This window comes from Eublepharis macularius, chromosome 15, assembly GCF_028583425.1.
Source record: "Eublepharis macularius isolate TG4126 chromosome 15, MPM_Emac_v1.0, whole genome shotgun sequence".
Taxonomy (NCBI): Eukaryota; Metazoa; Chordata; class Lepidosauria; order Squamata; family Eublepharidae; genus Eublepharis; species Eublepharis macularius.
The window spans coordinates 50,087,962-50,100,423 of NC_072804.1; the positions used below are offsets into that span (position 1 = coordinate 50,087,962).

The 12,462-nt window shown below is 47.8% G+C and overlaps 1 protein-coding gene across 3 annotated transcripts in view; it reads right to left on the bottom strand.

Moving 5' to 3' along the window:
• Window positions 1-9,440, bottom strand: part of PHLDB3 (pleckstrin homology like domain family B member 3) — a 33,037-nt gene extending 23,597 nt beyond the window's left edge. For 2 of the 3 annotated variants that reach the window (XM_054999519.1, XM_054999518.1), the window contains exon 1: window positions 9,259-9,377. In XM_054999519.1, the coding sequence (XP_054855494.1) occupies window positions 9,259-9,293 (35 nt within the window). In that variant the 5' untranslated portion in view covers window positions 9,294-9,377. Of the gene's footprint in view, window positions 1-9,258 lie in introns of all 3 variants that reach the window. The other variant, XM_054999520.1, reaches the window with a different exon arrangement.
• Window positions 9,441-12,462: the final 3,022 nt, after the last annotated feature.

Consider the following 12,462-nt stretch of genomic DNA (forward strand, 5'->3'; position numbering starts at 1 on the left):
CATCTTTCCTCACCTTCTTTTCACTCACTAGAACTCTGGAACCAAAATAACCAGAGAAAGAAAGAAAGAAAGAAAGAAAGAAAGAAAGAAAGAAAGAAAGAAAGAAAGAAAGAAAGAAAGAAAGAAAGAAAGAAAGAAAGAAAGAAAGAAAGAAAGATGCTCTTTTCAAACACCTGCTCCCATTGCTGAAAATGTACCATCACTCGTTTAAAAATTGCCTCCCCACCAACTAAGGCTGCACTCCTGAGCACTGTTGAATAAAACGGGATGTATTTCTAAGTAGACCAATGTAGGCGTAAAATCAAAAAGAGTCCAGTAGCACCTTTAAGACTAACCAACTTTATTGTAGCATAAGCTTTCGAGAATCACAGTTCTCTTCGTCAGATGAACAATGTAGGCGTGTTCCCCAAAACTCTAGACAATTAAATTTCCCGTTAAAACGCTTTCGTTTTGCTGTTGCCGTATTTTTAAGGATCCAGATTTGCATGCCGTCCTCGTGGCACAATGGCTAAAGGCTCTGACTCACGAGTAATGCCTCTGCTGCTACAGGCATGTGCTTAAAGAAGTTATGCAAAGGGCAGTATAGGAATGCACTGGGTGAAAGAAAAATAAGCCATGCAGATTGTCCAGAAAAGACAGCCCCTGAGATTGGCTACTGAGCCTTGGAACTGGATGCCCGCGGATCGCGCCCGCTACTTCTTACCTTTCTCTGGTTAATGCTGTTCTGAAGCTGAGTGATCTCCTGAGCCAAGGCCTGGCAGGCAGCCTCCTTCTCCTCTTCCAAGCGGCTGTCCTTCTCCAACTGCTGGAATTCTAGGTCCTCGTAGCTCCTCAGCGCTCCATCGAGCATCTCAGATGTCTGGGAAGAAAAGTCAGGGTCAACTTCCGGCTTCCACCTCTTAGGTTAGTAGGGCCTATTGGTTAGAGCCTCCTTTTCAGATCAGCCTATATCTGAAGCAGACAGAATGTCCCTGGCTAAGAGTTTGGGCTGGTCTATGCAAACAAGAGATCTTGGGAGGGGAGAATCACATTTCTTGGAGTATACAACTTTAGACTGCAGGTGCTAGAAACGGAGGGCAGTGGAATTTAGGTTTGCTGTTGTAGTATTTTTTAAGGATCCGGATTTTTATGCTTTCCCCTAAAATGCCCCCCTAAAAAAATCCTACATATAGAAAATTAGCACTAAAGAGAAGATTTCAGCTAGAACCCTGATAGCTAGTTTTCTGTCTGCAAGGAGGGTTTAAAAATCTAAAGGGTGTTATTCAGGCAATTTCTCAGTCATGCAACTGCTCCCCTGAGCCTTTAAGAAGACCTATGCCCCACAGCTTCGGACCCCTCCCCACACTCACCTCTTGCAACTGGCTCCGCAACCGCTCCCGCATCGATTCCGGCTGGTTGTCAAGATGAGTCTGCGACTCAGCATGTTGCCGTTGCAGCTCCTCCACCTTGTGGCGTTCCTCCCTCAGCCGCGCCTTCTCCTGCCCAAAAAAAGAGGGCAGGGTAAGCGTTGCCACATTCCCATGGGAAACACCTACCCTGTTGCATCTTCCTCAGCAGGCAGGGGTTTACCACTCAAATGAGAAGCTGCTCTAGTCAGGAGGAAGGCAAAGAGTGTCACGGTGGAGCCAGGCCACTCCACTCGGCAAAGTCCAAAGCCTTCCTCCAGCCTTGGGAAACTTTCTCCAGCTCAAGCAGCTAGTCCTCTGACAGAAGAACCGCTTAAAACTGGCTTCAGATTTTGCCAAGCAGGCTGGATCCACGGTATAAGGCATAGGAGGAGCAGGGCTCATTTTGAGGGGGAACGCGCAGGAACGCAGTTCCGGTAGTTCCCCAAAGAGGTCACATGTCAGGTGGCCCCGCCCACCTGACTCTCGGCCGTTTTGGATCCATTTCAGCCTGGATTGGGGCCGAAACAGCCCAGATCAGGCCTCTGACGGGTGGTGGATCACTCTCCCCACTCAGCAGCAGCCCGATCCTGACCATTTTGGGCCCCTTTTCGGCCATTTTCAGGCCCTTTTTGCCATTTTGGGCCCAATTTCGGCCCTGAATGGCCAGGATTGGGGTCCAAAACAGCCAGGATAGGTGATGTCATGGAGTGTGGCATATGCAAATCAGTCATGCTAATGACACGCTTCCGGCGATGGCAAGGGGCGTGGCATATGCTAGTGAGTTATGCTAATGAGTTCCTCCAGCTCTTTTTCTACGAAATGACCCCTGAGGAGGAGAGTGCTCTCAAATCATAGCTGACTTAAGGCAACCCCTGGAGGCGTTTTCGTGGCAAGAGACTGACGGAGGTGGTTTGCCATTGCCTGCCTCCGAAACCTTCGTCTTTGTTGGAGGTCTTGGCTGGATCCATTCCATGGGGTCTAAGGGGCATGTGCCCTGGGGTGAAGGAGAAAAGGAATTAGTAAGATTGTGCCAGCAGTCTATTTGACTTTATTCTTGGTTTGGTTCATCCGGCACTGCGCTGATTCTCTACAAGGCCAACCAAGTGGCGGATCAGATTTAAAGCAACGTTACTGGTTTCTAAGGCACGGATTGGCATTCGGCGGTCGGTTCTGCCATGCAGGAAACCAGCCAGCAAGGATTTCCCTCAGGTCTCTATCCTCTACACTAAATTGTAAAAGAGTAAGGTTCAGGTCCAGTAGCACCTTAAAGACCAACTAGATTTCCAGGATATGAGCTTTCGAGAGTCAAAGCTCCCTTCCCAGACTCAAAGCTTCCTTCGTTAGATAATTTTAGAACCCTATATAGTCCCACTTCTAAATGTAACTGACGAAGAGAGCTTTGACTCTGGGAAGGGAGCTTTGACTCTCGAAAGTTCATACCCTGGAAATCTAGTTGGTCTTTAAGGTGCTACTGGACCCAAATCTTGCTCTTCTACTACAGACCAACACGGCTACCCACTTGAAACTAAACTGTAAATGTATGAAAGTGCAAAAAGAGAGAAAGGGAAATTTTGAGGCTTGGATGGAGCCCAGAGGCAGCCACTTGCCAACCCTTGGCTGTAAGTTAAGCCCCTGCTCTGAAAACCGTACCTAGGTAGGAATTGTTCAGTTTGGGGATTTCATGCTGTGACTAACATGATTGATGTTTAGGATGGATGCTAAGGCAAGATCTTGAAATGCCCATTTTTCTTCCTCGTTTTGAAAGAGCAGCTGGTTGCTGGGTGGGGTTGCCAACCTCCAGGTGGGTCTGGATATCTCCCAGAAATACAAGTGATCTCCAGGCTACACAGATCAGTTCCCCTGGAGGAAATGGCAGCTCTGGAGGGTAGAGTGTATGGCATCACATCTCTGCTGAGCTCCCTTCCATCCCCAAACTCCACCCTCCCCAAGCTCCACCCCCAAATCACCAGGAATCCCCCCAGCTGGAGTTGGCAGCCCTATTGCTGTTTGATCAGTTGATGCTTTCAGGAGATCAACTTTCGGTTCCTTTGCTCGTTCTTCTTTTTTTCATGAAGTCTTTTTGTTGTAAGGATGCTGTACGTGGTGGCTGATCCCCGCGCGTCAAATTTGGGGCAGGCTTGAGAGCCGGGGCAAGAAGATGGAGAAAGGAAGCCGATGCCTAAAGAAGTTAAGGATGATGGGTGAGAAGAACAAATGGACCCCAGAAAAAAAAGGCAAGAGGAGAAGGCCAGAGGGAGACATCTGAGTGGGGAAGGAAAATGAAGAGAGCTGATGGAAAGAGAAGGGATAGGCAGGAACACAGGCAGGAACTGCAAAGATAAGGACATTGAGAGTTTATGAAAATAAGCAGACAAATCTTTGCCTGCGGGCCTCTAGTTTTTACGGAAGTCGAACAGATTCTGAGTCAGGCTGTTGTTGGTCCACCAAGGCCAGTCTTGCCTTCTTTGACTGGCAGCATCTCTTCACTTTTCAGGTGGTTTTCCTATTATTTGCTTCCTGGTTTTTTTTTTAAACTGGAGACTCGGGGATAGAACCTGGGACCGTCTGCATGCGAACTAGAGCCACAGCCTCATCCTCAAAGCATTTAAATACATGAAGCTGCCCCAGCCTGAGTTAGACCTGTTGATCTCTCAAGGTCATTATTGTCTCTTCTGACTGCCAGCATCTCCTACTAAAGGCATTGCATATCACCTGCTACCTGCTCCTTTTAACTCACGGTGCTGGGAATTGAACTTGGGATCTTGTGCCTTCCAAGCAGACGCTCTGCCGCAGAGCCATGGCCTCTCCCCAACATAGGAATACATGAAACAGGCTTATACTGAATCCGACTGCTGATCTAGCGTTGCCAGTGTTGTCTACTCAGACGGACAGCAGCTCCCTGGCATTTTAGGCAGAGACTTTCTCGTTACCTCCTTCCTGATCCTTTTAGTTGGAAATCCTGAAGACTGAACCTGGGGTCTTCTACATGCCAAACTATGGTTGCCAGCCTCTAGGCTGTGGTTGGAGATCTTCCAGAATTAGAACTGATCTCCAGGCCATGGAGATCAGTTCCTCTGGAGAAAATGGCTGCTTTTGAGGGTGGACTATATGTAGGGTTCCCAAGTCCCTATACTTTCCCAGTGGGATAGGGGGGAACCCAGGACTTACCTGTACTGATCTCCCAGAGAGATGTGATGATGTCATTTCCAGGACATCACTTCCAGGAAGTGATGTCAACACACCAGCCACAGGCCTGCTCCAGTACTTTGCGCAGGGCAAATTCTGGCACAATTGGGCCAAAAACTGGCCCCAGTGATGGCACGTCAGGAAGTGACATCATTGTGCCCTGCCAGGCGCCAACCTAAAGCTGGCAACCTTATGCCGAGCAGATGCTCAGCAACTGAGTGGTGGCTCTCCCTAAGGCCACAAGTGCCAGTTGCAAAAAATGGTAAAGGGAACACATTCCAGCTTTTGCACAAAGTTGAGGCAAATGCTTAATTTCATGTGACTGAGCTTTTCAGCTTCAAGTCCTTTCCCACCCACTTCCCATCCTTTAATTTTTGTTTTTAAATGCAGCAAAAGGAGCCCAGTGAGGCATCCCCCGTGCTTTTCTCTAAACATGACCCTTTTGTGCATTACCCTAATTTCAGAAACGAAAGAGACAGGGGAATAGGCAGGGCTTTTTTTCAGCTGGAACACAGTGGAACGGAGTTCTGGCACCTCTTGAAAACGGTCACATGGCTGGTGGCCCCGCCCCCTGATCTCCAGACAGAGGGGAGTTGAGATGACCCTCCGCACCGCTCCAGTGGCACAGAGGGCAATCTAAACTCCCCTCTGTCTGGAGATCAGGGGGCGGGGCCACCAGCCATGTGACCATTTTCACTGAGGGTGATTTAAACTTTTAAAAACTCCCCCCTTGTTCCAGCTGACCCAAAGTGACATCATTTGTCCTGGAAGCGCGCACGCACTTTGCGCACATGCATGTATTACCAGGGCCACCACCTCCCGCCACGAGTTGCCCCCTCTCCTCGCAACCCACTGAGTTCCACCACCTCTTTCCCCCCCAAAAAAAACCTGGGAATAGGTGTACTCATCAACACAAATTGCATCCTACGCTGCACCTGGAGGCAACTGGCAAGGAGTCAGGCTTAAAGCCGCCCAGGAGGAGTACGCCACCACGCCGTTCCTCACCTTCTCTCGCTCGGTTTGGCACCGGCGCTCCGTCTCAACCAGCCTCCTTTGCAGCTCCAGCAGCTGCTCTTCTTCTCGCTGCAGCTCCTGCCTCTCTTCCTTCAATTCTCCTTCCAGCAAGGCTCCTTCCAAGTCCATCTGCTGGGAAGAGGAACCGATTAAAAACACTGGGCCCAAATCCAGTCTGCATGGAAGCAACAGCCAGCTAGCCTCTGCACGGCCACCAGGGGGCAGACGTGCAAACAGAAGTGCTGGAAAAGAGGGAGAGAACCCTGGGACATCCTGTTTTACAGTCCGCACTGACCTAACCACTAGGACACATTCCCCCCATTAGGACTGCCATGATGATGGATTCCCCTGTCCTGTCAAGCCGACAAGTTCTGATCTCTGACTTATCAGTGAGTTTCCCCCCAATCCTCCCCCCACCCCGCCCTGCCAGGGCGTGGTGTCTCCACCGTACCTGTTTTACAGGTGTTGATGGCTGTCCTCCAAACATCCTTGTCCCCGTGACACAGGGAGGGAAGCGAACAGGCCCGGACGTACCTCTATGTTCAGCTCCTTCTTCCGGTGATGCAGCTCCTTGATCCGGTTCTCGAGAGCTGAAATCTTGCTCAGAGTTTGATGACGGGGGTGGCGGGTGCTCCCGTTTTGTGGGACACCCATTTCTTCCTGTGCAGGGACTTTCGTACTAGGAAGGGAGCACAGTATAATTAGAAGTCACACATACACACGGGTGGTGTCCATTCCAAATAAATCCTGCATACCGGTCTAGTTTACCCTGTCTCCAAAAGAGATCTCTTATAGCTGTGGAAAATACACAAAGGGGCAGCTAAAATACACAGAAGGACAGCTAAAACAATGAAGGGATTGAAACACCATCCCTTCGGGAAGACAAAAGGGTTTTTTTTCTTTCCATTTAAGAAAAAGACAAACAAGAGTTCATCTAGATGAGTCATTACAGATCTATAATCAGACCTCAAGACATCTCTGGAGTGAGAGTTAATTTCTTATCGGTACTCTCTCCCTCAGGTGGCTCACAGCAGAAACTGGGCTGTACCTGCCTCAATAAAGAAGATGGGGGGGGCTGCACCAATTGCTGTTTTTTTCTTCGGTGTATGTACCTCAGCCATTTTTTTACCACCACTCTGTATCAGCTATTTATCACCCCCCGGGTTGTCTTTTACTTTCTTTAAAAGTAGCCAAATTTGGATCAGGTCTGCAGTACAGGAATAGGAGCGCAAGTCTTCTCTACCCTATGACATCCTCCACATACAAACTGCATCCTTCCCCCAGCAACAATTAGATCCAGTAGAGAAAAAAGACATGCTGCCTGTCTTTTTCCTTGCTGAGGCTGATAGTCAAAAGGGGAAGACACTGTATGTCAGAACTGTCACAGGACAAAGAGCCATAGACCTCTCACAGCAATTCCCATAGCTATTTTAAAGAAATACAGGCTCATTTTGAGGGGGAACGCACAGGAACGCAGTTCCAGCAGTTCCCCAAAGAGGTCACATCAGGTGGCCCCGCCCACCTGACTCTTGGCCATTTTTGGCCTGTTTCAGCCTGGATTGGGGCCGAAACAGCCCAGATCGGGTCTCTGACGAGTGGTGGACCACTCTCCCACTCAGCAGCTGTCCAATCCTGACCATTTTGGGCCCCTTTTCAGCTGTTTGCAGCCCCTTTTTGCCATTTTGGGCCCAATTTCAGCCCTGAATGGCCAGGATTGGGTCCAAAACAGCCAGGATAGGTGATACCAGGGGTGTGTGGCATATGCAAATCAGTTATGCTAATGACACACTCCTGGCGATGGCAAGGGGCATGGCATATGCCAATGAGTTATTGTTGAAGGCTTTCACGGCTGGAGAACGATGGTTGTTGTGGATTTTCCGGGCTGTATTGCCGTGGTCTTGGCATTGTAGTTCCTAACGTTTCGCCAGCAGCTGTGGCTGGCATCTTCAGAGGTGTAGCACTGTGACACTGAGAAATCTCTGTCTTTTGGTGCTACTGTGACACTGTGAGATCTCTGTCTTTCGGTGCTACACCTCTGAAGATGCCAGCCACAGCTGCTGGCGAAACGTCAGGAACTACAATGCCAAGACAACGGCAATACAGCCCGGAAAACCCACAACAACCCAATGAGTTATGCTAATGAGTTATGCTAATGAGTTATGCTAATGAGTTCCTCCAGCTCTTTTTCTAGAACTGATCCCTGAAGAAATGTAATAATATATTGCGTGATCCATAGTGGCATCCTAAGCACAGGTATAGCCTTTTAAGTCCACTGAAATCAGTAGGTTTAGAAGGGTGTAATTCTGTTTGGGATTGCCCTATCAATTATAGATAGTCTTGCGGCTTGTCTAGGTGTGTCCTGGTGCGGAGAAGATGATATCAGCACCACCTTCATCCCCAGGAAAGTGATACAGATCTGAAAAATTCTATTTGGGGGATATGAATATTTGTCATAATGGCATACACAACATGGCACCAAGTTCTGTTGTTCATTAGCTGTAAATATTCTGGTTCATGAAATACAAAAACTATGAGCTAGTATGGTGTAGTGGTAAGAATATTAAGTTAGGAGACTGGGAGGGACACAGGTGGGTTCAGATCTCCGCTTTTCCACAGAGCTTGCCAGGTGATGTTGGGACAATTACTACTTCTCAGCCTAACCTACCTCAAAGGGGTGTTGTGAGCATGCTGGAAAAGCAGAGAGCTATGTATATGAGCTCCTTGGAGGGAAAAGGTACTGAATACGGCATTTGGTACAGAATATGGCTTCCTGAAAATCTCAACTTTCATTTTAAAAATTAGAGGCATGTTTCTCGCACTCATGATTGCAAAGATAAACTTGAAAACCGGGGTAACACGTGCTGAAATTTCAAAAGCCACAGGGATTGCTGTAGCAGAGTTCCAGGTATTGGAATTGGTGCCTCCCTATGATTAGGAAAGCAGAATTAGTTATGCAAAATAGCAAAAAAAAAAAGTGCAAAATCATGCACATTTTCCCAAGTAGTGTAATTTAAACAAAATTTAGCTTTTGACGATGGGGCCGCTTTCAGCACATGCTGTCCCAGTCATAAATTTTTGAAATACATCACCCTTTCTGAACATGTTAAAGCATGTTAAGGGCAATAAACATACAGTGTGCATTAGTTACACTTAAAATTTAAAAAGCTGGTCCGTTCCCATTTATTTTTTTGAAGAAAACCCTCTTTTTACAGCTATTACAACAAGTACTGTACAGAATTCACAAGGCAGCCAATGCAACTGGTAATCTGGGCAGTCATATCCATCGCTGAACAAACCCCTCTAGCAAATCAGCTTGTCCTCATTAAAACAGTCCCAAATCATCCAAACAGTCCAAAGCAAACACGTTTTGCTACTTCACATATATTTTGGTTAAGCATACACCTGCAAATGTAAAGTGCGAACGTGACGGGCGTTTACAAAGATACGCATCACCTGGGCACGCTAATCAGAGAGGCAGGCTCGGATGCCACTCCCTTGGGTTTGCTGAAATGGGGCACACTGCTCCTGTTTGCATCACATTTGTCTTGGTCAGAATGCTCATTCACATTACAAATGCCTCTCCTCCGCCTCCTGTTTAGCATAGGCTTAGAAAGCAGATTTCTAAATCCCAATATGAAAACACCCTTTGATGGCCTGCCCCGGCGCTCACCCCTTTCTGGGCACTCTCTGTGCTGCTGGCCTCATCGTCTTCCGTACTGTCGCTGGAGTTTCCCCCTGGACTAGAACCACTCTCTGAAGAGAATGAGTCACCTCCCACGCTGCTCCGGGTCGGAGATCCCTCTTTCTCGGGCGACCGATGGCACTTGGTCAGAGAAACGTCCCCTAAACGAGCCTTCTCCAAGGCGGCTGGACAAGGATACGCTTCCGATTGGCTCAGCACCCCCATAGCACCTGTGTTCTGAAGCACCATGATTCAAGGGGACATGGTAACCATCTCCTGCAACCACAAAGAAGAAATGTGGTACTATTATTGTGGTGCTATGTGCTGCGAGAAAGAGACAGACAGACAGACAGACAGACAGACAGACAGACAGACAGACAGACAGACAGACAGACGAAAGAAAGAAAGAAAGAAAGAAAGAAAGAAAGAAGAAAGAAAGAAAGAAAGAAAGAAAGAAAGAAAGAAAGAAAGAAAGAAAGAAAGAAAGAAAGAAGAAAGAGAAAGAAAGAAAGAAAAAGAAAATGGCAATTCTCTATATAAGTTTCTATAAAAGATTCTTTGTGCTATTATTGTTATTGCTGTCATTGCCTATGAAAATAAAAGCCCTGTAAGATCACACCAAATCTCCATCAGAAAACAGCTCAGCAAAAAAAAGGGAGCTACAAATTATATTAATGAAGGCAGAACGAACCCTTTGGCTCTGGGCGTGGGTTCGAACCGGCAGCTACAAAGGCCTGGCTGGGATAGAAAAGCCACCCCGTCGTGCACAATATCTGCAAGTGCCGGCTGCCTTGTCTGAGCAACCCACACCCCCTATTTGTCTGTCTTCTTCCTTGTGCACAGATTGCTGGAGGATAAACATGAAAACGGTTGAGATTTTCTGTCACAAAACACCAGGGAACACCTCCCACCCCTAGGCCAGCAATCACCATTTTACCACCTGAGGTTTTAAAAAAAAAAGGCAAAAGACCAGTTGTTTACTTGTTTCAGCAAACAGGGTGAAAGTATGGAGTAACTGCTGGGGCAGTGGCAATTAAGGACAGCCCTTACCCCTGGGCCAGCCATTTCCATTTCAGCCCCTGAGGTAAAAAGGTCAAGTGCCAGCTTCCACACCTCAAGCAACACGGGGTGTGGGCAGCCACTCGAGGTTGTGTGTAAACTGGCCCCTGGCCTTTGTACCTATGTTCCAGAAAACTGAGAGCCAGGAGCAAAAAGGTGTCCTTACATTTCACTGCAATGGTGATGGCAGGTGGCTCCCGCAATACTCCAGGTGTAACCTGTAGCACCACCCATACTAAGCTAAGGTGTTTTAATGGCTGAGGAGAAACCAAATGGCACTTCTAAACACACGTCTCATCCACCGGGAAAATTCTGTGTACTGAAATAAGCAGGTGGTCTTCGGTGACCGTTACGCCTCCGTCAGTCAAGCAAGCCTTTATTGGCATATATAAAATATAAAATTTTTAAATACAGAGACTCCATACAAAATGAGATTAATAAACAGATAGGAGCAGGGCAACAGTGCAGTAAAACCAGTACAGAATATTACTTGTCATGGCGTATAGCCATGGCACTGTACAGAAACTTAGCTACTATTTCAGTTATTTCCCCATCTGGGTTGTCAAGCAGGAACTGAACTTTAAAATCATCAGAAAACTCTGAAAGTTGGGCTAATATAGGATGTAGAAGATTCCGGCGTGGCGCCAGATAAAAAGGGCACTGGAGAAGAACATGGGAAACAGTTTCAACACAGTCCATCAAACAAGGACAACACCTGCTATAATATGCCTCGGGTTATGTCCAGTCCACACATTACCAGATATTGTGCTATAAGTTTGCAACTGGGTTTCTTTTACTGGACGAGACAAGCCAGTCGCAAACGATTCCTACAGCATGATAGAGCAATATCCAGTAAAGTGCAGACTCAGCCTCTGATGTCGCTCAGGTCAAACCAGATCCGCCTGCCTCCCACTCCGCTGCCCGTCACGGTTCCGATTTCTGCTGCCTCATCTTGACTCACACAAGAGGCCTGAATTTGGCAAGCAATACTTGTGAGCCTCGTGAGGGTCCATATTGAGTTTTAGGAAACAAGATGGCACATGAATATTTGAAATGAATAACTAAACAAAGAAATATGGTCAACAGATACACACATTGGCTTGGATCCCATGGTTATTTTCCCATTGAGAATGGCTTTCCTCCTTGCCCCTTCTCACTGCAACCCAAAATGGAACCTAAAATAGTGGATCCCCCCAGGAATAGCATGAGGAGGGAGGGGGGTTGCCAGCTTCCAGGTGGTGGCTGGAGATCTCCTGGAATTACAAGTGATCTCTAAGCTGTAGAGATCAGTTCCCCTGGAGAAAATGGCTGTTTTGGAGGGAGGGCTCTATGGCATTATACCCTACTGAGTCCCCTCCCCTCCCCAACTCCACCCTCCCCAGGCTCCACCCCCAAAATCTCCAGGAATTTTCCATCCTGGAACTGGCAACTCTATGGGGCTGTCATAGGAGGGAAGTATCAGCAAAAATCCCCCCCCCCCCGTATTTGTTCACATGGATCTTTTTGATGGGATCTGGGAGCAACTACTGAGGGGGTAATAGTAGCAACCACACTACATCATTCTCAACTTCCTCCTCCTGTCTAGAGTTGCCAACTGCAGTTTGGGAAATTCCTGGAGATTTGGGGTTAAAGCTTGGGGAGGGAAGGGTTTGGTGGGGGACTTCAGCAAGTATGGTGCCATAGAACTCACCCTCCAGAGCAGCCATTTTCTCCAGGGGAACTGATCTCTGTAGTCTGGAGATCAGCTGCCATTCTAGAAGACCTCCAGGCCCCACCTAGAGGTTGGCAACCCTATTCAACACTGCCTGCTCCTCTCCCATGCCCCCCTCATATGAGTAGCTCTCTCCTGTAGCAGAGGTACAAAAGTGCCATTTAGAGCAACCACTCTCCAAAACAAGGCCATGATCCACCATCTCACTGAGTCCACCTCCAATGCCGCAAGAAAAAATGGAGTCCTAAAGTTAGCGCCAAGGTGCTATGCATGTCCCAAAGTCGCCACACCTAAAATGTACCACCACTCTGTCACCTCCTCACAAGCAAGAAAGATCGGTTGTTTCGCCCACTCCTTGTACAGGGTACGACAGAATACAAGCAAATAATGTCGCCTTATCCATTGTACATGTTAGAGTCAGA